The sequence below is a fragment of the Mustela nivalis genome (genome assembly GCF_964662115.1).
Source record: "Mustela nivalis genome assembly, chromosome: 5".
Classification (NCBI taxonomy): Eukaryota; Metazoa; Chordata; class Mammalia; order Carnivora; family Mustelidae; genus Mustela; species Mustela nivalis.
In genome coordinates, this window is record NC_139024.1 from 43,853,223 (window position 1) to 43,879,162 (window position 25,940).

Here is a 25,940-nt window from a genome sequence, read left to right on the forward strand (position 1 = left end):
AGCTGAGCTGCTTATTAGAATTTGGAGGGCCAGTTCCTGCAGAGGGTCCATCCGATGTCCAAATCAGATGTAGCAATTACTGCTCACTGCCAGGGACTTGGGCTTTGACCCTGACCTAATCTCAGCAGTCTGGGAGCCCATGGCCATAGAAAGACTGTGCATTCGTGGGGGAAGGCCTAAACAAACCTGGTCGTGGAGGTCCTGGTATGTGGGGAGCTGAGGCAACCAGCAGGAAATCCCATCTCACGTTGAAGGGTGACTTACCGCCCACCTGCAGGAACTCTCCAGTAGACTGGCCATAGCGGTGCACACTGTGTTCAAAGGCCTTCTTCAGCGTGGAGCCTTGTAATTGGATCAGGTCAAAGGTTTCCCCAAAGGGCAACACAGCAGCCAAGTTCTCCCAGGTAATTGTGCCTGAGGGTAGTTGTAGAAGAGGCAAGAAGAAAAACAGCTTGAGAATGAGCTTATCCCAACACCAATGGAGATGAGGGAGACACAAGGCTCTGGGAATGCTATTGGGACAGCATCAGCTGTGTAAGCGTTCCTGACACTTAGGGAGGGAATGGACTCAAGAGGCCTCTGGCCATGCTCTCTTCCACTGGGCAAGATGGCAGGAGCTTAGAAATGGCCGTGGCTTCTGAGTCATTGGTGCTCTGCCCTGGACCCCTGGATTGCAGCTGGATCTTCAGTGGGTATGAAGCATTGCTCTGTTCCTCCAGACAGGCGATGCTTCCCTGCCACCTGTCCCTGTCTGACAATGAGCCAAGTGTGGGGCTTCACATGGAGACTACCTGATTTTGAAAACACATTAGGGCAACTGTAAGTGTCCTGACTGTGTCTGTCTAGTTGGCTTGCTTTCCCCTATGATATCCTGGATATTTGTAAACGCACTAGAAAAATTTAATCCAGTAGGGTCTTTTTTTTCCAGCACAGAAGGCTGGCAACTTATTGCTTTCTCTTTCCTGATATCAAGGAAGAGACTGTCAGTATTTTTAATTAAGCAGCATATTTAGTACTTGGCTTTGTTGAGTCAGAAGTTTAAATCAAGACTGGGTTCCAGGGCACCTGGGTGGCTCAGTTGGTTAAGCAGCTGCCTTTGGCTCAGGTCATGATCCCAGAGTCCTGGGATTGAGTCCCACATTGGGCTCCCTGATGAGCAGGGAGTCTGCTTCTCCCTCTCTCTCTGTCTGCTCCCCCTGCTTATGTGCTCTCTCTCTCTGACAAATAAATAAATAAAGTCTTAAAAAAAAAAAAAGACTGGGTTCAATCATGTCTAGCTGCTACTTCTGTAGCAGCTACTGGGGGGTGGCCCTGGTTGAGCAGCAGTGGCCCAGAATTGAAGAGGCCAACACTGTGGTGCAGGGCTGGTGGCAGAGAGGAGCCGCGGCTCCCCATGGGCCTGGCTGGAGACAGAACATGCTGAGTTAACGACCCTAAGCCTGGAAGCATACCATTGTTCCGTTCGTCAATGGGCGACCGAATGGCACCTCCATTTAAAATGCACATGGACACATGGTTCCAGGACACGTCATCTGGGTGTCTAATGTTGTTGTTAATCTGCAACAGTAACATGAATTTACATTAGTTATTCTACATCTTCCTCCTCAGGATCAGTTGCAGGAATTTGACTGGCTCCGCCGAGGAAACACGGCTGCTTCTTCCCTGCTCCCGTGGTCCCAGACACTTCTGGAGTATGATTAGAACTAGTTTTGTGCTGAGAAGCAAAGACAAGAAACTGTGACCAGTCTCATGTCAGACTTTTAGAAGCAAGTAGCTTGAAGCCCTCTTTCCTAAGACCCCGTAGGCCAGTGGGCGGTAGTGAAACCTGGCTCTTGTATTAGGACAGGGCCTCATGCAGCCTGGCCTGCCGTGCTGCCCACCCCCTTGCCATACTGCCCCCCTACACCCACCTCCCACAGGCCCTGCACTTGCTTCTGAAAGCAGGGCCTCTTGCCAACATGTTCCCTGGCCTCCATGTCAGGTCCCTAGCCAACTCCCAAGCCCACAATTTCAGAAGCACAGAGAGAGCCTCCTGAAATGGCAGGATCCATTTCCACCTTTTACAAAATACATGTTTCATTACCAGAAATAAAATGAATACATGATGATTTGGAAAAAAAAATAGTGCAAAAGCAAAGGTTTTCTTATACTTGCCTCAGCCTCTTAGCAGAGTGGTTAGCACTGCTAACAGCTTGTTTCCTTCCAGACCTTTCTCTAGCCATTCCCATACAGGCTTCTCTTCCACTACTTCTTCTGCATGACTGCCTAGTTCCGGGGAGCCAGCACCGTCTCACTTTGCAGAGTGAGACATGCCAGGTGCAGACAGAGTCAGCCCCCTGGGCGCACACAGGCTTCGGTGTGAGGCCTGAGTCTGACCCAGGGACACTGGCTCAGCATGGCCCCCAAGGGGCTGCCACGGCCAGTCTGCCCACAGACAGTTCGAGGGGCGTTTTCAGGGGTGATGTGTTCAGCCATGGGACTTATCACATAATGACATGTTGTCATTCTCTGCTTGTGAAGGAGGCTCCCATTCATTCAAGGCCTACTTCTCTGGAGCCAAGAGGACAGATCAGTGAGACAGTCTGGCCAAGTTAGGCCCAAGCACATGCGTTTTCCCTACAGTGTCGACATCATCAGAGTAGTAACATTTTGTGTACTCAGACCATCGTACAAAAAAGAAAGCAACATCCAGGATAGACAACTTCCGCTAAAGGCTTCAGTCCTCATAAAGCAATAAAGTGATGGGCTGCTGGGCTAGATCAGGCACCTTCCCAAGGTACTCAGTATGATTCCCCCCCAAGCTTTAGTTTGGGCACTGATTTTTTAAAAAAATCCTCAGGTCTAATGATCAGGTTATCCCTCCTTGCAGCCTTCCCCGCTCCCTCCCCGCTCCCTCCCCGCTCCCCAGGCACAGGGCCTGCACCAGGACCACTCACCATAGCGTCACAGATCAGGTTGCCCATGTTGCATTCCTTAAAACGGCATGACTGAGTGGAGCCGTCCAAATAGACAACTGTTTTCCCCAATTCCTGAGTAGAATAATTATCTAATTTTATCCTCCATTTGTTAATGTCTGCTTTTATGCTTGGATCTAGAAGCATGCAAAGAACAAGAAGATCAGCCTGCAGTTAAGGGAGGCCTCAAGCTGGCCTACAATTTGGAGAAGGAATCAAAGATCATTTAGCTTACCTGTTGTGACTATACATTTCTTTATCATAATTTGTCTACATTTTAGTTTGACTGGAAGTTCCTCAGAAAATTCCATTTCTTGGTAGTAAGACCAGGAATGGATCTTAATTTAAAGATCCACTGAGGGGGCGCCTGGGTGGCTCAGTGGGTTAAGCCGCTGCCTTCGGCTCAGGTCATGATCTCGGAGTCCTGGGATCGAGTCCCGCATCGGGCTCTCTGCTCAGCAGAGAGCCTGCTTCCCTCTCTCTCTCTCTCTGCCTGCCTCTCCATCTACTTGTGATTTCTCTCTGTCAAATAAATAAATAAAATCTTTAAAAAAAAAAAAAAAAGATCCACTGAGTATTGCCCCGACCCGCAATTTTTTCAATTTTTTAAAAAGATTGATTTATTTATTTTAGGGAGAGAGGGAGGGAAAGAGCAAGGACATGCACACATGCCTGGGGTCGGGGAAGAGGATGGGAGGGAGACAGAGGGAGAGGATGTCCGGCAGACGCCTTGTTGAGCAGAGCCCTACTCGCGCTCAGCATGGGGCTCGACATCAGGACCTGAGCCGAAGCCAAGAGTCAGACCCTCAACCACCTGAGCCAGCCAGGAGCTCCAGATGCACTGACTAGCTTAACATCAACTCATCACACCTGTACGAGCCCCTGAGGGCTCACCTGGGATAATGTTAGTGGTGGTGGCACGGGAGGGCTGGGGGGAGGACCAAAGGCATCCACTGCAGGTATAAAGGGCCTGCGGTCGGTGTGGTCCCAGCCTCTCTTTCTGGCTCTTGAGAGGTCTGTGTTGTGACCGCAGGCTCTGCAGGGCACCCTCCTCTCCTCCCTGATCACCGTAAGCAGTGAAAGGCAGGTGACAGTGACATAGGCGTGTGGTCACATGGACTATGTGCAAATGGAGGACATAAGATGTACTTTAATCTGAGTCCCAGACAAAAAAGAAAAACATTCCCTCCTCCGATAAAGAAAGAAACTGAAGCCCATCAAGACTGGGCAACTTGCCACAGGCATGCTCCTCCTGGCGGTGGGAGGCTGGTGTTGGAGCCCCGCTCCACACAGTGGGAACCCCTTTGCTTCCGTGAGCTGCCCTCCTCTGGACCCAAGGTGAGAGCTTTCCCATGCCCAGGTGAGGCTTGAAAAGGGACAGAAAGCAGGGACACGGTATCTGATGCTGAGAGGACTTGGGGAAGCAAATGGGATTTGGGGCATTTGGGTGTGTTTTCTATCTCCTTGTCCATGAAGAGGGCAAACTTAAGGGAGAACTCAGTCCCACAACGGTCTTGTCCCGAAACATTAACCACACAACAAGTCCAGCCATCTAATTTTTGGATTGGTGGAAACCCTCCCTCGAGTTTCACGTACCTTCGAGAATGCTGCTGTTGAGAAGAATGGGATTTCCATGGGAAGCAACGACATTTCCTTTTTCATCAAACTCAACCTTCAAATAGCCTAGGTACTTGCCGAAAGCATAGGCCTGGACCACAGGAACCTTCCGCCCATCGTCGGACGTGACTATGAATGGGTACTTCCCAGCTGGCACCTCTCTGGAAGGTGGTGTGCCTAAAAGAGAAGAGCTGAAGCTGATCAAGTCCGCCCTTGTACACAGCTGGCTGTGGGTCCGCAGACCACTGGGCAGATGACAAGGAATTCTGAATGGAGGATTTGCTAGCTGCTGCCCTACGGAGCTGGTCTTTTAGAGGCATGCTGGGGCATCTGTCCCTGTTTCCAAAGGCCCTCTGGCACATGAATCCTTACACTCTCAACGCAGCAGGAAGCTTTTGCCAAGTCCACGGTCCCGTGCCTGGTGCAGCAGCAGACACCACAAGGCAGTCCTGCTCAGACTCTCCTATCTCCAGCCAACCTGGGCTCCGTTCCCAGCAGCCGGGGAGACCAGCCCAGACACATCACTTCCCTGCATTTCAGTTTCCTCACCTGTAGAATGGGTGAAATAACAATTCCGATTTCACAGGGCCATTGAGTTGTTTACATGTCTGTACTTCCTAGCATAGCACTTGGCACAGAGTAGAAAACAAAGACATCTTTCTTTCCCTTATGAGGGGATGGCTACCTCAGAAACCCTAGACCCCCGATCTAGAGCTCAGAGTCCTTACTGGAGAATGGGCAGAAGTGACAAAGCCTGTCCTCAGGTTTTGCTGCTAAAATCTATATCCTTCTGGTGCCTTTTGCAAGAGACTCATTCGCTGGCAGCCAACTAAAGTGCACACTGCTCACCTAGCCAGACCTCACACGCGCCAGGCTCTGCTGCCCTCTGTCTCAGAGGTTCTCCTGGGGACAGCCTGGGGGCTACCCCACCCCCTGGAGGCTGAAGGGCTCTCCGCTGCCTCCTAAACACGTACATGAACACGTACTTGCACACAGTCGCATGGAGCAGGGGCCCTGGCCCCTCGTCACGTGCCAGGCTTCAGTTCTGTAACTGCGAACCTCCTCCGGGCACACCTTACCACAGCGACAAGGACCTGCTTTGGCTGTTTTGAATCAGAGACTATAGAAGAGATACCCTTGAACCCATGACTGTTTCTACCACTGCCCCCTTCCCCACACCCTGGGCCAGTCCTTCCTATTAGGTGTTTAGAGGGCCCAGGAATGAGAATTGGCCAGTTTTGAGAGTTGGCCCCTAGACCTTATTCCATCTTCTAAGCACTCCTGAGGCAATTTCTATTACTGTCCCCACTTTACAGATGAGAACATTTGATTGTCACAGGCAACGTGCCCAAGGTCACACTGGTATGTGTGTTATGTGCAGTATGTCCGGCATGTGAAGGAGAGTATAGAGAAAAGCAGGGCTGGGAGGCACGGGACCTTATGTTGTTCTCTCCACTACCCAACACAACCTACTGCTGCTAGTCTCATAACACCCGCGAGAGCTGGTGACCAGAGGCCCCTTACTAAATCGAATGTGAGCCCAGAGGATACACCAGGCTGCTTCTGGGCTTCTCCTTTCATGTAAGACAAGCTAGGCTGGATACAGCAAAAAACCTGCTCCTTCCCCGCTCTTGTGCCAAGAGCAGGCCCCATTCCAGCTCAAGCCCCATGGAGCAGAAGTGTAGCAAATACCAGCCCCTCACATGCAGGAAACAGCTGGTGCCAACCTTAATTTTTCATTTTCTTCCTCCCTCTGGAAAAAAAAAAAAAAAGGAAAAAAGGCAAGAATTTTGGAATTTCACTTTGATGAAGGCACCTGACTTGCAACCCAGTGTGGGGCTTGTTCCAGTGGAGTGTCCAGCCTCACAGGTAACTGGCAGACTTGGGCTCTAACAGCTGCAGATGATCTCATGCATCGCAGGGTAGCAGGGAAGGTTAACACGGTCATCGTCCTCCTTCTACTCTGTGCTGGAGCCTAGACCAGGGGGTGTGGCAGGCCTCTCTCACCTCACCTGGGGAAGGTGAGGGACAGTGGTTCCTCCTCTGAGCCCAGGGATGGAGGGGTCAATTGGGAGGTGCAGTTTCCAAAATGTCCACAAGGTGGCAGAACCCCAACATCTCCCCCTCCCCCACAGTCTGGGAGGAAAAGGCACTAAATCAGTTTCAGAAAGGACTGGTAGTTTCCTGGAAACTCCAAGAGAAGGGCAAGCCTGACCTTTTTTTAGCCTTTGTTATTCTACCTCACTCACACAGACATAACCAGACTTAAAATGAATCTTACAGGATTTCAACAATAGGGTCAAATGCCTCATCCTTCTGAAAGGCCTTGAAGTTCCTTTTGTTAGAACCTAACACATGTCATCTGCTTCTTAAAGGGACTTAATCAGGAACAAGGAGGATGCTTCCCAGTGGCTGAGGCAGTAGCCAGTCCGTTTTGGCTCTCTGCTCCCCTCAACTTGGCAAGCTCAAAACAGCAATGGCAGAGAAAGCAACCCACGGCTCCACATTTTCCGTAGCATCATATTCAGCCAAAGACACTCTGTGCTCCACACAGAGCCACTCATCTGCCTTTAAAAAACCAACTTTTCATCTTGGCAGGAAAGTCACCAGAACTCGATTTCAGCCATGGAGCAAATAAATAATCTGGGAACCAAAGGTGGAGAAACCGTGGGACTGTGAGCTGACATTTAGACTTGGTAAATGGGACATTTCCCAGCATAGTACAAATGCCTGACAGAACCATCAGGGCCCTGCCCTAGGAGACTTGGCCACAGCAGCTCCTTGGGAATGTGGCAGTTCCAAGTACAGGCCTGGACAGCCGCCCACAGTAGCCAGAAGGGGCCAAGACACTGGGTCACGTGGTGGCAGAGGTGCCAAGGAGGAAGCCTTTGAGATGGTGTCCAGTTGGCTGAATGAATTACAGAAAGTTTCAAGGCAGTTCTCACCACAGTTGTAATGTATGGGGGAACCAGTTTAAGAAATTCCATGCTTCCTGTGTGGTACCTCTACGCAACGAAATATGAATCAGCCCGAAGAAAGGTTGGCATCTTGACATTTTCAACAACATGGATGGGCCTAGAGGGTATTGTGCTAAGTGAAATAAGTCAGACTGACAAAGATAAATACCACATGATTTCAGTCTCATGTGGAATCTAAAACAAAAAACAAATGAATTAAACAAAAAGCAGAATCAGACCTATAAATACAGGGAACAAACTGGTGGTTGCTAGAAGGGAGGTGGTGGGGGGGATGGGCAAAATGGGTGAAGGAGAGTGGGAGATGCAGGCTTCCAGTTACGGAATGAATAAGTCACGGGAATAAAAGGCACAGCAAAGGGAATACAGTCAATGGTATTGTAATGGTGTTGTATGGTGTCAGATGGGGTCTACGCCTGTGGGGAGCACAGTATAACATAGAGATGCCGAACCTCTATTTTGTACACATGAAACTAAAGTAACATGGCGTGTCAAGTATACTCAGATTAAAAGAACTTCCAAACTTCCTGTGAAAAGACTGGATAAAAATAATCAGTCATTAGTATACTCATGTGATTGCTTCTAAGGGACTTGGATCTCTTTTACTTAGAGACTGCCTACTTCTCTACATCTCCTTAGGGAAACCACACTTCTGGTCAGCATCATCTCTTGCCTGGGTTACTGCAAAGGCCTCCTAATTGGTCTATATGCTTCTTCTTTGCCTCATTCTAATCCCATGTCCACACAGCGGGCCTGAGTGATCTTCTAAAATGTAAATATGACCACGTACTCCCTGATTCAAAAGCTCTCCTGCTGGGGCACCTGGGTGGCTCAGTCGTTAAGCATCTGCCTTCAGCTCGGGTCATGATCCCAGTGTCCTGGAATCGAGCCCCGCATCAGGCTCTCTGCTCAGTGGGAAGCCTGCTTCTGCCTCTCCCACTCCCCCTGCTTGTGTTTTCTCTCTCACTCTCTCTCTCTCTCTCTCTGTCAAATAAATAAATAAAATCTTAAAAAAAAAAAAGTTCTCCTACTGTCTTAGGAGAAACGTGAGCATCATAACCTAGATGATGGGGCCCTTTCTTGTCTTGCTGGCTTCCTCTAGACCATCTGTCTTGCACAGCAGTGGCAACGATCCTAGCTTCTCCCCTTCCCGGGCCACACCCACTGAAGCTTCAAGTATGGGGTGTGACCTGGAGCCAAAGGCCAACATGCATGCTTGTTCTGTCACTCCGCTTCAGCTCAGCCATCTCTAAAATGGAGAAGATACTGACCTACAGGCTTGCTGGGAGGATTGCAGAAGTTAACGCAGCCAGGCGAGCGGACTCAGGTCAATACAGATGAGTGATCACTGTTGACAGGTTAGCTCCTGGATGTCTTTCTGATCTTAGCCCAAGGGTCAGCTTTTCAGGAGAAGGCTGTGTGCGCACATCCCAGTCTTGGTCAAGTCTTCCTATATATGCTCTCCTAACATTGGGCTTCTCCATTCACAGCATGCTTTGTAAATACATATGATAGGACTGATTGATTTGCATACTGAGAAAAATTGGATGAGGGTCAGTACCCCTTTTAAGACCAGTTCCAGGAGGTCAGAGGCTGCTATGTCTCCAGAGTTCGCTAGCACAGAGAAGGCACTCAATGAGTGTTTGTTGAATGACTAAGCTTGAGCCATTTAGCCAGTGCTTTTCCAGGGACCAGACAAGACTTCTACACTCTCCCTGTAGTGAAATCCATATGTAAAGGGAGCAATGCCTGTGTGGCCCCCTCCTGCCCCCCAATTCCCCCTCAATTCAATTTTCTTAACTAACGAGCTGAGAGTTGAGTGGGGATTTGTTAAGCAGAATCCAGGCTAGGAGTCAAGAGAATGGATTTTGGTTTCATGACCTTGAGAGAGACATTTAGCCCCTAAGGCCTACATTTATTTCCTAAATTTGTAAAACAAGAGATCTGACTAGTGGTTTGACCCAAAAGTTGTTTAACCTTTTTTTTTTTTTTTTTAAAGTAAGCAACGGAGAACTTGAGTACGCAGAAAATCAGGTGGCGACTTGAGCCGTGCAGCAGACCGTTCAGGTTGTGCAGGCTTCGGTGACCCTGGGGCCAGATTCTGGCTTCGGGCTCCCTGCTATGAGTTCTCTTCAGGTTACAGGGCGGACACCGCTGGCCGCCGGGCCCCCAGCTCCCAGCCAGCCAGGCTTGCGGCTCTGTGCCCTGCCTCTGCTGCAGAAGCAGCTTCAAGGGTCCAGGACCGAGGGCTCCTCCCGCCTTCCCAGCCAAGGTCCTCCACAATCAGAGGGGTGAGTTGCAGTGTCCTCAGCCATCTCTGCTCCAGACCGCAACATGCTAGCTGTCCTGTTTCCTTGAGGGGACTTAACGGGCCGCTGACATTCTCCGTCTCTGGACTCCGTCCCTCCGTTTTGCACAGGCTTTGACTGTTCACATTCTTGCTCTTGGATGTTCAGTGAGGGCTGGGAGGTCTGAAGGAGACGACGAGTCTTGGAGCGGTACCCAGAGCGGGCACAAACCCCTCGTGAGGTCCAGGCCAGGCTGTGGGCTTTACCCAGTCCTGAGGGGTTGGAGCAAGTAAGAGAGTCCTATAGGCAGGGTAAGGGATCACCGCAAATTCATTCCCTCATTCAATAAATATTTACCAAGCGCCGACAGGCACCTGGTGTTCTGGATCTCCACTGCTCCGCAGGGCCAGGCCTAAGGCCTGTGTTGTCTCTTCACAAGGTCAGGAGAGGCTGCTTGATGGAGACAGAGCAGGGGAAGGAGGGGTGCCCCAGCCGTCCGTGATCCTCTTCTCTTCACCACAGCATCTCGCCGTCCCTTATGGCCCTGTACTCTGGTGCCGGGAAGGCACCAGACTTCCCATTCACTTTTTACATTATAGAGCAGGGTTTCATATGGCAAATTGAAAAAAAATCATAACACTGTTCTATCACTATGGCCTGTTAAAATGCAGAGTCCACAGCAATGGATGGGGAGAGAGAGACTGTTTTCATCTTAGCATGACCTTCTTGTCATTCCATGTACTCACAGTGCTCTTTTCAGAAGTAATAACTTTAGGTCTTGAGATTAAAAAAGAGGTATATATGACCATAAATTAATGTATACCTGATAGATTTCTTTAGGGACAGTCAGCCTTTAGCTGGAGAAGGCATCCCCAGAGTGGTTATACACGACATGAAATGCTGTGTTTCTGGTTAGTCAGGGCTCCTCACAGCTGATTCTTGCAAATCATTCATGTCACTCACACTAGTAAGCAATCAGGCGCGGAGGACACAAATTAAACAAGCTTGTCTCTGGGAACCTGGAGATCATCTGACATGACCAAAGTCTGCTTCCAAATCATGACAAGAGTGTTTGGAAATTCTCTTCCGGATTAGCAGTGACGAATTCAGAACCGTAGATGTTTCTAGGTCTGGGCGAAATGTACAAACTGAGGATAAGACAATTGAGTAAGACACTGCCAGCCTGCTTGGGATAAAGCACCATATTCCTGTTTTTTAATTTTTTTTTAAAGGTAAAAAGGTACATTTGGTCCTTTATGTATGTAGCTAAGATTCTCAAACTGAGTATACACCTCCTTTTAAAAAATTATTTCACAGCAGTATTTACAATAGTTCAAGTTGTTAAAGTAACAAGTTTAGGCCAAGATGGAGTCGCTGGTGTTGAGCCCCAGGCCAGCAAACCAACACTTAACTGTGCTCAGCTGTCCCAGAAGAGACCAGCCAAGGTCAAAGAGCCCGTGTTGGCCCGCTCAGCACAAGTTCCCCAGCCTGTTCCCAAACTTCCCTTTGTTCCCTGGAAGGAAAGTAACCCTGCTGTAACCAATCAGCAAATGCCTCATGTAACTTCCTTGTTCCTGCTTACTCTGATCTGTAAGTCTCTCTGGCCTCGTATGGCTCTTTCTATCTGCTAGATGGGATCCTGCCTGATTCAAGAATCATTAAGTTGGCTGTGGAAGAGTTTCTTTTAACAAAGTTAAGAAGAGTTAAGGTTACAGGGCTTAGAGAGGTTTAAACATTTTTTTCAAAAAGATTTTATTTATTTATTTGACAGAGAGATCACAAGTAGGCAGAGAGGCAGGCAGAGCGGTAGGGGGAAGCAGGCTCCCTGCTGAGCAGAGAGCCTGATGCAGGGCTTGATCCCAGGACCCTGAGATCATGACCTGAGCCGAAGGCAGAGGCGTAACCCACTGAGCCACTCAGGAGCCCCTTAACATTTTTTTAAGTAAAACTAGCATGAAAGCCTATTTGGCCAATGGAGAAGAAAAAATTACTCACAGTCCTGCCACCCTATGGCAATGATCAATATAGTTTGTGTGAATTTAAAAAAAAAAAAACAAAAAATAAATACATGGGGCGCCTAGGTGCCTCAGTTGGTTAATGACTGCCTTCGGCTCAGGTCATGACCCTGGAGTTCTGGAATCAAGTCCCACACCGGGATCCCTGCTCCAAGGGGAGTCTGCTTCTCCTTGTGACCTTCTCCCTTCTTATGCTCTCTCTCACTATATCTCTCTCTCTCAAATAAATAAATAAAATCTTTAAAAAACCCAATATACGTATGTATGGAAAACAATAAGAGGGTCACGGGTGGCAGAATCCATTTTAGGGAGAAAGAATTTTCTGCTTAAATGACCGTGACAGGTCAAGTTTCCAGCAGGTTGACAAGGAGAGCAGGTGTACCTTGTGTAGGTACATCTGTCTCCCTGTTCATCTCCTCCTCTCCTCTGTCTGGGACAATAGGCTCCCCGACATGGGTGTGGATGGGAGTGGGAGTACAAACAGAGAGCGATGGTTTGCTTCAAAACAGTGGGAGAATTCCGAGGGTCAGCGGTAGCTGAGGATCCAAGGGGTGGAGAGTGGAGTAATGCAAAGGAGAATACCAACGTGGGGCATGGGTGCAGACTGGGAGGTGGGGAGGGCTAAGGAAGAAACGTCAACCGGTGAGGCATGCCCTGTGGAGGCAATGGCAGGGGGGCCTTGAAGAGGGTCCAGTGCAGGGGAGGGGTCGTGCTGTGCTGTGGCCCACTCCCCTGTGAGGCCTGGCAGACTTGAAGGGAAGCTGTCTCGTGTGGATGGATGGAGTTTGGGGGAGATGAAGAAGAAAGGTCAGTTTCCCATATTTGATACTATACTTCATGGATAGATAAGAACCGTTTGGGAGAGGCAAGGCCATAGATGACTGAGAATTCAGCAGAAGTAAAAATTAGGATCAAGGAAATGAGGACAAACATAAGATCCCCAAGGAATTATCAGATGGGAGGGGTCAGAAAATATTTTCCAAGTTTCCAATATTTTCCAAGTTTTGCACGATAAAGAGCCTTTTCATTATTAGAGGAGGGACCTCATAAATCAGCTTGGGATTTACAATTCTCAGGTGATTACAGGTGGGATAATCTTTCTAAAGGGGTCTGTTGGAGTCCAAAGTCCTTTCTACACCCCATGCTGCTTCCCGGTGAGGGTGGAAAAAAGGAGATCTCAGAAGATCAGTAAGAGGCAAAGTTAGGGCGACATGAATTGTAATCCCAGGAGGAGACTTGTACTTTGCAATGGGAATGAGTTTATGATTTCACAACTGTTGGCCATTAGCTTTCCTTATAACTCAACACTGCCAAATGACCTTGACCATGTTGTATGCTCTTTCTTTTTAATGTTCTGAGTTTGGACAGTCCCACTTCATCTTGGAACGTAGTCTCATGAGATGTGATTAAGGCGGATGAGTGTTATGTGGCTGCAAAAGTCATTAGCCAGAGGGCTCTGGCTTTGCTCCCTGAAGGAGGCCGGTGCTGAGGCTGGAAAGGTGTGGCTAGAAGTTGACGGAAAGATCCTGAGTGAGTGACCACTGGAACCAGTTCCTGTGCCCCCAAGGACATGATCTTTGAAACAAGCCTACACCTCTGCTCTCGGGTTGGTTCTCCCAGCTCACTTAATAAACCACAGTTCTCACTGATTCCCAAAGGAAACCGTTCTTTGTTGGATAGGGTTTCCCTGTCCTGCAGATGTGGTAAAAAATGAGCCCATTTTCTTGTTTGAAAACACAAGATTATCTGAACTTCAAGAACGAAAATTAATGGAGATGAACAATGGTTGCAAACAACAATAAAAACTTTCACCCTAATCTCACGGACTCCCGTGAAGCAGGGCCAGTCTCTCCCCTCACCCGGCGTCTGGCCGCTGGCTACAGCAGGAAGGGCAAGCATTAGCTTTTCCTGCTCTGTCATATTTATATGACGGTGAACCCCATTGGTTTTGAGAATGAAATCCTGTGGCTCTTTAAATCATTTAAGGTCTCTAATAAACAAAGTGGTTTGAATTTCATGTCCCACAAATGTGTGTCTATGTCTCAAAGCAATGAAAATAAGGTGTTCAATGAAAAATGGTCAAATAAAGAAATCTTACTTCAAAAGGTGATCCATCTGTTAAGAGTCACAACAGTCCTGGGCACCTGCCTTCCTCGTTTCAGTTACAGACATGGCCAAGAATCCCTAATGGACATGATCAAGTCAACAAGAGGGAGATGTGAAGCCTGCTGATCTGGGATGGAGAGAGGAGCCCATGAGATGGAGGTTTCCGTAAGGCTGATGGCCAGCTCTCCAAGGAGTATGGGGTGAGAGGCTCTAAGGTAAAGCCAGGAGGCCGTGACAAGGGAGGGTGGTTGTGGGGCTCCGGAGAAAGAGCCATCCCAGATGATGACCCACTTTCAGCCTCACATGTGACGCTCCTGAAATGGAGTGGAGCCGACAGTCACACGTTGAGAGGGTCAAGGGACTCTGAACCTTGCGCATGGGGTCAGACATCCACATGGAACATTCTGCCGGGACGAAGGCAGGAGCTGGGGCAGAGAGGAAGACCGCAAGCTGGGGGAAGCTGGGGAGTGGCTGAGAGACCACTAGAGGACAGTGAGAAGGAGGGGCCTGGGTGGTAGAGCCTGGAGGTGGGAGCCTCAGAGAAGTTAGAGGTACCGTGAAGTTCACGGCAGCAACCTAAGGAAGTTATAAGGCATTGTACAAAAAAAAAGTTTGTATTTCCCCAAAGTTTTAAGCAATCAGGCTCTTTGCATGGATGACCTTGTGGGGAACAGTATGTCAGAATGTAGGGGGTCATAGACTTGGCAGTTCTACCCCTGCTATTCTGCAGATACAGAAACTAACGTCTCCACTCACCCAAAGCCACAGGTAGCCAGAATGACTGGCACAATCCAAAATTCAGTTCAAACAGCAGGAGGCAAACAGATAGCACACTGAGTCTGCCTTTGAGGGCTGCATGGGGAATAGAGTCCCCTGGCGTACATGCTTCAGCTGTCAACCTGCTCGCACTTTACTACATTCTCCAAAGGCAACACTATGGACCAATTCATGACTCTAGGATCTCGTTCCTTTAGAGAAAACATGTGGGCACTAGCCCTCATCCCTCGAAACTTGAAGATTCTGTAAGCCTTGTTGGGTGGACCTCCTCTCCCCTTCATTCCAACATGAGAATGGTTAGACAATACCAGGTTATCTCCATGTGCACAAAGGTTGTATTCAGAAGAACCTGGAACAATGTTCAACATTTGTGGGGCGGGGGATGGGCTGGGGGAGCGGTTCATGCACTGTTTCTGTCATGCCTCATTAAAAGCTGAGTTGTTGTTGTTGTTGTTGTTTTTAATGGTCTAGTTACACTACACTGAAGTTAATTTAAAGCGTGGTAACTAGAATTAAGCCAATTAAATAACAGAAAATATAAGGCGTAATCTGGGTGTTTTGTGAAATTTTCTTTTAGGTATGTGTGTGTGTATCTGTGTGTTGGGTTTTGTGCATGGCAAGCCATAAAATTCCAAGGGAAGTATTATTATTATTTTTTAAGGATTTTATTTATTTTTGAGAGAGAAAAAGAGCACAAGCAGGGGGAGCAGCAAGCCGAGAGAGAAGCAGACTCCCTGCTGAGCAGAGAGCCCGATGTTGGGCTCCATCCCAGGATCCTGGGATCATAACCAGAGCTAAAGGCAGAGGCTTAACTGATTGAACCACCCAGGTGCCTGGGATGACTATTTTTTAAAGTTTTGTGTATTGACAGCAAGAGAGAGAGAGCACAAGCAGGAGGAGTGGGGGAGGGAGGAGGAGAGGAATGGGAGAGGGAGAGAGCAGGGAGCCTGACATGGGGCTTGATCCCAGGACGCTGGGATCATGACCTGAGCCAAAGGCAGATGACTAACAACTGAGTCACCCAGGTGCCTCCCCAGGATGTATCATTTCAACTACACTCTTTTTTTTTTTGAAGATTTTGTTTATTTATTTGACAGATCACAAGTAGACAGAGAGGCAGGCAGAGAGAGTGAGTGAGGGAAGCAGCCTCCCTGCTGTGTAGAGATTCCTGCGGCTGGGCTTAGTCCCAGGACCCTGAGATCATGACCTGAGCCGAAGGCAGTGGCTTAACCCACTGAGACACCCAGACAGCCCCTCAACTACACTCTTATTAATGAATCATATTTAACCTCAACTTAAGCTAAGCTAATCCCAAAAACAATTCAGAGGAATTTTTTTTTAAGGCTATGACAATTTATTTAAACAAGCAAATATGCTTCACTTCCTCCTTTGTCCTAGAATTACCTTTAATTGTTAAGTTCATCATCCCTCAAAATGACGAGTATCAAAATTGACTATTTTCAGGAGAACAAGTTCATGAGAACAGCAATCTTGCTGAGCAACCACGAAATGTGAGATAAACGACTAAGACTTTAGGAGCAGTGTTCTCAGAGGCTGTAATGATCTAATTCAAGATTTATGTATAAACAAATCACAATTTTCATCCCCAAATCTTCCTTTCATCCAGTCATTCATCATTAACTAAACTCATCTCTTAGCAAGAGGCACATAGTGTTTTGCAGGACCTCACTGGCTGGAACAAAATGACAGGGGCAAAAGCAAAGGCTGCAGCATTACTGGGAAGCCAGGCATGGTGGCCGAACCTTTTCAGGCCCAGCAGGGCACACTAATTGACAGTCACACTGCAAGTCTGCAGGGGACCAGTGGGTGCTAGAAGAGGCGGGTGGCACTTAAGATGGTGTAGAGGCAAATCAGGAAGAACAGGGAGGGGGGCGGGGATGGCTTTAGCATTTGAATGGAGGGAGTGGATTCCTTTGATTGGTTATGTACTGTTTTGGTCACACTTCATTCAGAGCTGAGTTTTTCAAAATGTGGGGCAGCAACAACAATATGAGGAAATTAATTTAATGGGTGGTAACCGACACCGTAAAAAAAATGAACTAGTACGGAACCAGGGGGCACTCTAGGTTCTTTGTGAAAGTTCAGTGTGTGTGTGTGTGTGTGTGTGTGTGTATGTGTGTGTGACTCTGCGTGTGTCTGCATGTGAGAGACTGTGTGTGTGACTCTATATGTGGTGTGACTGTGTGAGACTTGTGTGTCTGTGTGTGTGAATGTGTGTGCGTGACTCTGGCTGCGTGTGTTTGTGTGTGTGACTGAAAGGCTCTGTGTGTGTGACTATATTGTGTGTGACTGTACGTGACTGTGTGTGTGACTGTGACTGTGTGTGTGTGCTGGGTCTTCATTTACCGTGCCTTTCCTACTCTGAATCAAAGTCAATACAGCCTGAAGCCCCTGCGCCCCAGAACGAAGGGCCTGGAGGCAGACTTCTTGCTCCCACTGTGTGCCCCTGGAAAAGCTAAAGGCTCCAGGGAAGGGTTTGTCACAGGTGTCAGCCACACAGCTGGGACAAAGCTGGAATAAGGGCAGCTCAGGGATGAGGCCCTGTCCTTCGACGTCTCTCCTCCAGCCATCCATTCCAGACGGGAAGTCATCGTGACCTTTTCTCATGGGGTTGTTTCCATCCTCATTCTGCAGAGCAGGAAAGCAGGCAGAGACAGGAGCCCACCGCCAGGCACGGCATGGCCAGTCCGACGGCTGAGTCTCCCTCCATCTCGCCCCACGCCGCCCCATGACTTGCCTCCTGAGGCGCCCCCCCCCACCTGGCGCTCAGCCCCTCCAGTCGTCCTAGAGTTCCTGCTAAGAAGTTCCCGTCACTGTCGGTGCCTGTCGCTGTCCTGCCACATGTACCTAACGCCCGGGGTGGGGGGGCACAGGCGCTGTCCTTGTCGCTCCACAGACAGCTTTGTCCACAAGACAGTGCAAATTTCCTGTGAGGAACGTTAAGGGCCTAACCTACTGGAGTCTAGTGGGTTAAAAGTTTTTAACCCCCTACATGGATTTCACAACCTCTCAGGCGCGTCATCCAGTGTGAAATTATTCTGTAGCCTGTGTCTCCCAAGAGGCAAAACACTTACGAGCAGCATGAGGAAGGAGTCAAATACAGGAACACCGGCCTTCTTTAGTAAGGGAAGGCCAGGCTCACCCTGTGAAGTTCACCAGCCTCCCGGTCTGACGGGTCTGTCTGCACCTGCGAGCAGCCTCCCCAGCGTTGCTCCAGGACACAGCTCTCTACAGTTTATAAAGTGTTCTTCCACACCTCATGCCATCTTCACAACATGGGGCCCGTGGAGCGTTCTCATCCCATTCTGAAGCGAAGCTAACGGGCTCAGGGAGGGTGAGTGACCTGCTCATGGTCTCAGACGTGAATCAGGAAGGAAGACTTTGGACCCAATATTGTTTCTTTTCTTTTTACAATCTGTGTCTCTCTTTCTGATTGCAATAGCAACATGTGTTCATTATATGAAAATACTCAAAAGTGCTAAGAAGAAAGTGAAAATTGCCTGTGTGCTTTTCTTTGTGATAACACCTTTTAACATTTTAAAAAAGGTTTTTAAATTTTACTTATTTACTTGAGAGTGAGAGCGAGAGTAAGCATGAGTTGGGGGAGGGAAAGGCAGGCTCCACACCGAGCAGGGAGTCCGATGTGGGACTTGATCCCAGGACCCCAGGATCATGATATAGAGGTGGGCAAAGCAGCAACCTCTTCAAAGACAGAGGTGCTCCCCACCAAAGCCTGCCTTCCCACTGCTGATAAAAGTCAGTTACCAAGAGGCCCTCCTCCTCCTCTTCTTTTCCTTAAAAGTCTCTTCAGAGCTCCATGCAGTAGTGGTAGGGGACAGGAGGCAGCAAGGTAGGAAAAACTCACCAAGCCAGATTCAAACGTTTTGGTACATTATGGGTTCAACATAGAAGGGAAAAAAAGAGGATTTCTAGCTTAAACTGCCTAACATCAAGGAAAGAGAGAGAAGGAGGGAGAGCGCGGTAGGAGAGGAAGAAAAGGAGAGGGAGGGGGGGAGCGGGCATGACTTCAGGAGCACTGGGGTCTAGGGCTTCCAGGACATTCCTAGTGGTCCTAGTATGAAGAAGGGTTAGGACTTGAGCCCAGAGTTCCAGCTCCTGCTACCTGTGAACCTACAAATCAAGTCAGTCACTCTGATCTGTGGAGGCCTTATTTATATTTTTTTCCTAAAATTTTTTTTAAGATTTTATTTATTTGGGCGCCTGGGTGGCTCAGTGGGTTGAGCGACTGCCTTCGGCTCAGGTCATGATCCCGGACTTCTGGGTTCGAGTCCCGCATCAGGCTCCCAGCTCCTTGGGGAGCCTGCTTCTCCCTGTGACCTTCTTCTCTCTGATGCTCTCTCTGACTCATTCTCTCTCAAATAAATAAATAAAAATCTTCAAAAAAAAAAAGATTTTATTTATTTATTTGGAAATACAAGTGAGAGAGAGGGGGAAGCAGGCCCCTCCCTGAGCAGGGCACCCCAGGCGGGGCTCGATCCCAGGACCCTGCGATCACAACCTGAGCCGAAGGCAGAGGTTTAACCCACTGAGCCACCCAGGTGCCCCATACTTAAAATTTTTTTTATACGGCATGTTGCTTTTTGATATAAACTTTTGCCTCAGGCTCAGTAATCTTCTTATTTTATAGTGTATTTTACACATGTATTTATAATATACATAAATAAGTGGAATTGACATAATCATGAAACCAATAAATTAATATTAAAGACATTAATAATTAATATTAAATTAAAAACATTTAATTAATATTAAATTAAAGACATTTAATTTAAAGACATTAAATTAAAGACATTTAATTTAATCTCTGAATAAGATTTACACATTACTATGTACATATAATTACATATATATCACATTTTACAAAATATATGTAATATATATTGTGCATTAAATAGGAGTAAAAATAATAACAGTTACAAAAGCAAAGAGATAAAAGTTAGTTGTCTAGATACCCTGGCCAGTATAAACCTTTTGAAACAATTACCTGTATAAAGAAATGTGTTGGAGTGTCCTCCTACCACGATGTCCACGCCCTTCACTTTCTGAGCAATGAGTTTATCCATTTCAAAACCAGAGTGTCCCAGTGCAATAATTTTGTTCACATTTAGAGTTTTTAGCTTATCGACTTCAGGCTGCAATGCAGCGATTTCATCTTCAAATACTAAATTCCTTCCTAAGGAACAAAATAAGCAAAATGGACATTTATTAATAATTTTTATTATATTATTACACATACTAACACACAGAGTAAAAATACTTTTTTTCTACTAAAGCTCTTACATTACTAAAACCAAAACATATTTATAAATTAAATATAAAATCCCTAGATATCCAATAAAAATTCACACCAGTTTCCTTAGTACCCTCACTTGACATTGCCTTAAGTTAAGGTTGTGAATGATATACTATGTTGCTCTAATGTAATCTCATGCTATGAGGAGGCTTCAGCCTGGAAACTTATCCATTCTTTAAAAAAGTGTGTTTAATACCAGATGTCTCTTAGTCATAAGATTTTCTGACATCTTGACTTCATCCAGTTCACTGGGCGTGGCTCAGAACGGCATTTATATCCAGCAAGCAAATTCATTCACAAAAGACAAAGGTTTTTCATTATTGAAAATATTCCTAAGAATTGTGTCACAGGCCCTAATAACAACTCTGAAAGATTAGTTCCAGCCTTCGCTGACTGGAGGCTACTTTAAAAATGTACACAGATCCCCAAAGGAAAGTACTTTGTAAGAAAACACTCATTTTTAAGCCTTAGTTTTGGTGTTTTTGTTAAAGTGATCTCTTTTAACTTACGTTACTTGACTCTGTGTTGTAAATTAAAATACAAAGATTCTTTCTGCTAAAAAAGTGTTCTTCTATTCGGACTTTCATTATGCCAAGGCAGAAAGTGCCTGAGCACATGAATGCATAGTACGATATGTAAGTCAAGTCATTATAGTACTTGTACACCTTACGCCTAGTGTGGTTGTATCTCAATAAAACCGAGGGGGGTGGAAATCCAGATGAGTCCATCGAAGGCTTTGTTTGCCAGTTCAGGATAATCAGTCTTCCAACTTAAACTCTGTTGGCTACGAGTCCCTGAGTGTCAATGCCAATACACCCGCTGATACTGTGCCTTGTTCATCAGGTAAGGCTGACACGAGCACGCCCTTGAGCTCTGCATTAGAGAAGGTCTCAGCCAGACACTGCTGGCATGGGGAGTGTGCATCTTCTTCCCTGCTTACTCCCACTTGTAGTGGTAGCAGAAGACCACACCCCGGGGACAAGGCTGGCGGACCCCTGGCCCAGTGCCACGCTGGGCTGGCCGTGCTGTCCCCGGCTCACAGGCGACATTGTGTGTCATGAAACCATTAAGAATGATCCACTTCTTACTGACCACTCCAGGAAGTCCGGCGCTCCCTGCTCCCCCACAGAGAGAAGATACATGTTATCTTCTCCCTGAGCCTCCTTTTAAGTTGACAAGTTGCGCTCATCCCCTGCCCCACTTGCTGTTCCCCCTACTGCCTAGCACTTACCACCTTCTGATGCCCCAAATATTCTACTCATTTATTTGCCCACTAAACCTGTGAACTGCAGTAGGCAGGGTTTTTTTTACTTATTTTACTTATTTTGGGGGGGGGGGGCGGCTGCAGCATCTCTGGTGCCTAGAACAGTTGCCTACACATAAGTACTCAGAGGAGAGAAGGAATGAATGAATGGATATTGAGGCATCAGACAATGCTACCATCCTCTGCTTTCATCTGACTGGCAACAAGAAGGAAAACGTTCAGGGAGATGCCTCGGAGGACAAAAAAATCTATCCTCCTAACACGCTAGGAGCCTCTGGCAGATCAGTCATCACACAGACAGGAAAGGATGGGATCTACTGCAGGATATCTTGAAGGGTTGCAGAAATTTCTAGCTAAGATAAATGAACTGTGCTATCTTGCCTGTGGCACCCGGGCCACCAGGACTGGAGCGACGGGGCGGGATCGGGGCCCAGGGAGCTGCAGGAAGAATGCATGTGCTGGGCCTGTGGTCTTGGTAGAAGCAAGTATCCCCAGAAACACTGCTCTGCCCCTCCCCAGCACCGGCATCTGTCCCTACACCATCCAGCCTTCCTCTCCTGGGAGCTGCGGGGAGGGCATTACCCCTTCAGATACGTAAGCCCAGTCTTTAAGGGCTAATCTGGGCTGCTCTCAGAGTCCTAGCAAAAAGGGGCTGATTTCTGGAGCCCTCGTGTGTGTTCACCCATAACCTCTCCTTTCTGACTGGTGACTATTCCAGAAGGGATCCCGCTTTTTTCCCCATCATGCCCGAACTGCTTGGTCAGTCATTCAGGAGGCCCTGCAATCTACTCCTCACCCAGCCTTCTGCCTTCTCTGCTTGGAACCTCTGTTCCAACAAACTGAACTATCTGCTCTTTTGTGATCGTGGCCCCCATGCCTCCCTGCTCTCATGTGTTCATTCCAGCACCACTTATGGAGAGCTTCCCATTTGCTGGGCTTGGCACAGAGCCCAGAGCCGGGAAGGAGACAGATAATCAGGTCCCTGCCCTCATAGGGCGTACCTCCCAGCATGTGACTCTGACCTCACTGCTGGAATGCCCTTTGCCCCAGGATGTTCTGTGAGCCCTTGAGGGGGCCAGGGAGGGTCTTCAAGTCTCCAGGAGCTCCAAACTGGCCTCCACTCCTTTCACTTACCCCCTGTTCCTAAAAGATGTTCCCCCACTCCCTGACTTTGTGACTCTCTTATGGCTTTTAATTACATTTGATCTTAAATGAATAAAAAAAAAAGTGGGTAGAGATTATCAAGACACATACTTATTCAATTATTCAACAAGTCCACATCTTTATCTAATGCTCCTCCACTGGCGCCTAGACTAAGTTATGAATGTTCACTGAGAGGAGCCCTAGACCTTATCCTCTGGCTGCTCAGGCCAGTGCAGGAAGCCAACAGGAAGGGACAAGTGTAATATGTGGGAGGGATTTTCTGTAGGAGCTGGGGACACAGGGCAGGAGCATTCAGGGGGAGCAGGGCCAAGCACAATAGCAACCAGGCCGTGTTGTCCCAGCCCTCCTGGCAATTAGCTTGTTAGCCGTTAGGTGGCCCAGGTCACTCAGCTGTCCCCACATAGTCCTTTGTGCAGAAAAGCCCCAAGAGGCTGGAGAGGTGCAGGGGTGGGGGGCACCCTTAGCCCCAGGGGAGAGCAGGGGCTGCCGCATGCAGAGAGGACCACGGCCTGAGATTGTAGCTGGGGCAGCAGATGGGACCACACACTTCTTAGAAGCGCTCCACTGTGACCTCAACAACAGCTATAAATATATATATATACACACACACACTATATGAAATATCGCATATGTAAGATATTTATATTAGGATATATATACCATCGGGCCTTTTAAGGATATGTATTCTTCAGAAAGCCAGATATAATAAAGCCATTAGAAAGAAGAGATAAATCATGAAAAGGGACAAAGGACAGTTAACGAAACACATTAATGATCATATTCAAAAAGGAAATACAAGGTAAGTTGAGATAAAACCCTAGTTCTGGGCTCTCTGACCCCACAGGAAAAAGGGCCGTGAGTTATGTTTCATTCTCCAGCAAATGACTGTGTAATGTTAACACTGGGTGTGAACAGCTTTCTTGCCCAATTTTGAATGCACTGCATTAAACAAAGATACTTCAGCAACGTTCACTGAAGAAAAAGCAATGTCTTTAAGAAGTGATTTAGAATAACGTGGAGGCCACCAGACTGCTTTCATCAATGTTGTCCTAAGGACACTGCTCACCCAAGAGCCCGTGTTATTCCTGCTTTTACCCATGGCCCATAGAAATCATTCCAAGCTATGATTTAATACATCTAGTTGCCACCAGTGAGTGCTATAAAAGTAGAAAATACCTGGATTGGAGAGAACAGGGGTTTCTTTTGAAGTATATCCAACAATCCCCACGACTTCATCACCAACGGGAAGAATTTTATATGGCGAATATAGTCCTGATATTTGAGATGCTAGCGGCCCCTTTGCTTTAATATTTGCACTCAGAATTGGAAATTTGGCTTCTTTGAGGAGTGGATCAATCAGTCCTTCTACGCCGTTATCAAATTCATGATTTCCCAGTGCCTAGTAGAAAGGGAAAAGAGAACAAGAATTAGGTACACTGGAATTTCTAACAAAAACATACTGTAAAGAAGAGGGCATCAGCTCAGTGGCTCCCAAACCTGATGGGGCTCTAGGAGCTGACCACATGACCTCTGTCATCCTCATGCCCAGAGATTTTACTCAGGGCCCCTGCGGTTAGACGCGTGGACACACAGAGCATCAGGTGCCCTTGGGAATTGCTTCCCAGGTCCCGCACCACCTACTGAAGGTGGTGTCGATGCCTGGAGGGGTCGTCTAGAAAGCCGGCTACACATCCACCGTCCTGCCATCCCCAGGTCTGGGGAAAGTTTGAGAATCTCATTTCCTAAGCTCTGCCCAGCATTTCCACGTTCTGTTTTCTCTCATGAACCCACATTTCAATCTGCGCACCCAACCCTTCCGACGGCCCATCTGCTGGGAGAACCATTAACATCAATAGAAGTTTAGCAAAAGGCGACTGGAAACGTACTGTCGCTAGACCAGAGCCTCTCCTCGTCCGGTCCCTGCCTCTCCTTGGTCATTCCTCCCTTAGGCTCCCACAACTCTTTCTTCCCAAGGACTCTGTGGTCCTCTAATTCTTTGTGGAAAATGAAGATCCCCAAAGGCCCACAGGAGATGGCTTTCTCCACATTATAGAGGGAGGCACGGGTCTCCTTCTTCGGGCAGCTCTGGGCTGCCCTGGGTTTCAGCAATTCCACATCCTAGGAAGATCAGGATGGTAGAGTGCTGTGGGCCTGCTCTGAGCACAGGGCTTGGTGGGGGGTCGGCACGATTTAAAGGTGCCCTTGCTTCCCACTTTCTTTGCTCTCTCCCAGTCCACCTGCTCCAGGAGGGGCTCCTGGGTCCAAAACACTGCTTTGACATCTGGCAGATTCCCCCAGAGTAATACTCAAAAAAACACAGCATTCCGGCGACCTCCCCCGAAAAACCTCCATCCCTTTCTCTCCTGGCCTCCTAGCATCAAATGATCTTCCCCAGGCACCTGTTTACCTGCTCTGGCAGGCTGTTCCCTAACTTAGTGCTAAAACCAGTGGGCCTCAAACTTACTAAAAATCACACCTGATTCTGTTTTCACATCTGGGAGCAGACCTGGAAGTGCTGGCTGGTGACCCGTCAACTGAGATTAGGGACCTCCTGGATTCTCTCATGGGCCCCACTCCCTTCCGAGCACGTTCCACACCCTGCACGGGCAGCCTGTTTGCGGAGGCCTCGCCAGACTGTGTGCTCCCTGAGCTCCCGGGTCCCACTGCCTCCCCCCTGCTGAGGGCTACGGCCCCTCCCCCACCAAGCAGGCACCCCACGGGCATCTGTGCCCCAAAGAATAGTGCGTCTCATGTCCTCATGCGTATCTTTATACACACAAAGCAACACCATGTCTTCACCTTCACACACTTGTCTCCCTGATGAAACACAGAATCTGTGAATTCGCCTCTTCCCCCACCCTCTGAGTATCCCCTCATTTTTACTTCTTCCTCTGAACTAGTGACTTCTATCTAAAGGCCCACCTAAGTCTTAAAGGGTCTCCTGGTCTTTCCATCTTCTCTTTAGAACATCTTGCTTTCTTCCTGTGGCGAAATCGGTCTCCCTTATGAGATCAGAAGGAACTACCTTGCTGAACCGTGGAGTCTTGAAAAGTGCATATTTCTCTCATTCTTCAGGGACGATTATCCAATGAGTCAGCCACCTTGCTGTTTTTCGCAGCATTATGCTGCTGGCACTCTGCAACCCCTGGAGTTACCTATTTAATTTCCTAGCGACTTGTTTGGCATCCCTTCCCCTGGCTTGAGCTAACACCCTGAAAGTGCTGACAGGGGTTCTCTTTTCCTGTCTCAGTGGGGAGAGGAGCCCTGCTCTGGGTGCTCACAACCGAGCACAGATCGGCTGAATGACCCCCTTCACATCCACATCTCCCACTCGGAAGTGAACATCTGCAGTCCTGACTTTCCTCCTGACCAATGGTCATGTGGATGCTTCCCTACAAGGATTCTACAAGCAACCACATCTACCATGCTTGAAGCCTCTTCCTCC

General features: G+C 48.0%; 2 protein-coding genes across 5 annotated transcripts in view; one reads left to right on the forward strand and one right to left on the reverse strand.

The window, feature by feature from the left end:
- Nucleotides 1-2,122, forward strand: part of SNX14 (sorting nexin 14) — a 99,825-nt gene extending 97,703 nt beyond the window's left edge. For all 4 annotated transcript variants that reach the window (XM_082730662.1, XM_082730668.1, XM_082730659.1 and 1 more), the window contains one exon: nt 1,609-2,122. In XM_082730662.1, the coding sequence (XP_082586788.1) occupies nt 1,609-1,701 (93 nt within the window). In that variant the 3' untranslated portion in view covers nt 1,702-2,122. The remainder of the gene's footprint in view (nt 1-1,608) is intronic.
- Nucleotides 1-25,940, reverse strand: part of NT5E (5'-nucleotidase ecto) — a 47,411-nt gene that overhangs the window by 5,037 nt on the left and 16,434 nt on the right. Inside the window, exons 2-7 of the mRNA XM_082730669.1 lie at nt 23,672-23,894; nt 19,759-19,947; nt 4,551-4,748; nt 2,937-3,091; nt 1,452-1,557; nt 265-414 (exon numbers count right to left, since the gene is read on the reverse strand). Of these exons, the coding sequence (XP_082586795.1) occupies nt 265-414; nt 1,452-1,557; nt 2,937-3,091; nt 4,551-4,748; nt 19,759-19,947; nt 23,672-23,894 (1,021 nt within the window). The remainder of the gene's footprint in view (nt 1-264; nt 415-1,451; nt 1,558-2,936; nt 3,092-4,550; nt 4,749-19,758; nt 19,948-23,671; nt 23,895-25,940) is intronic.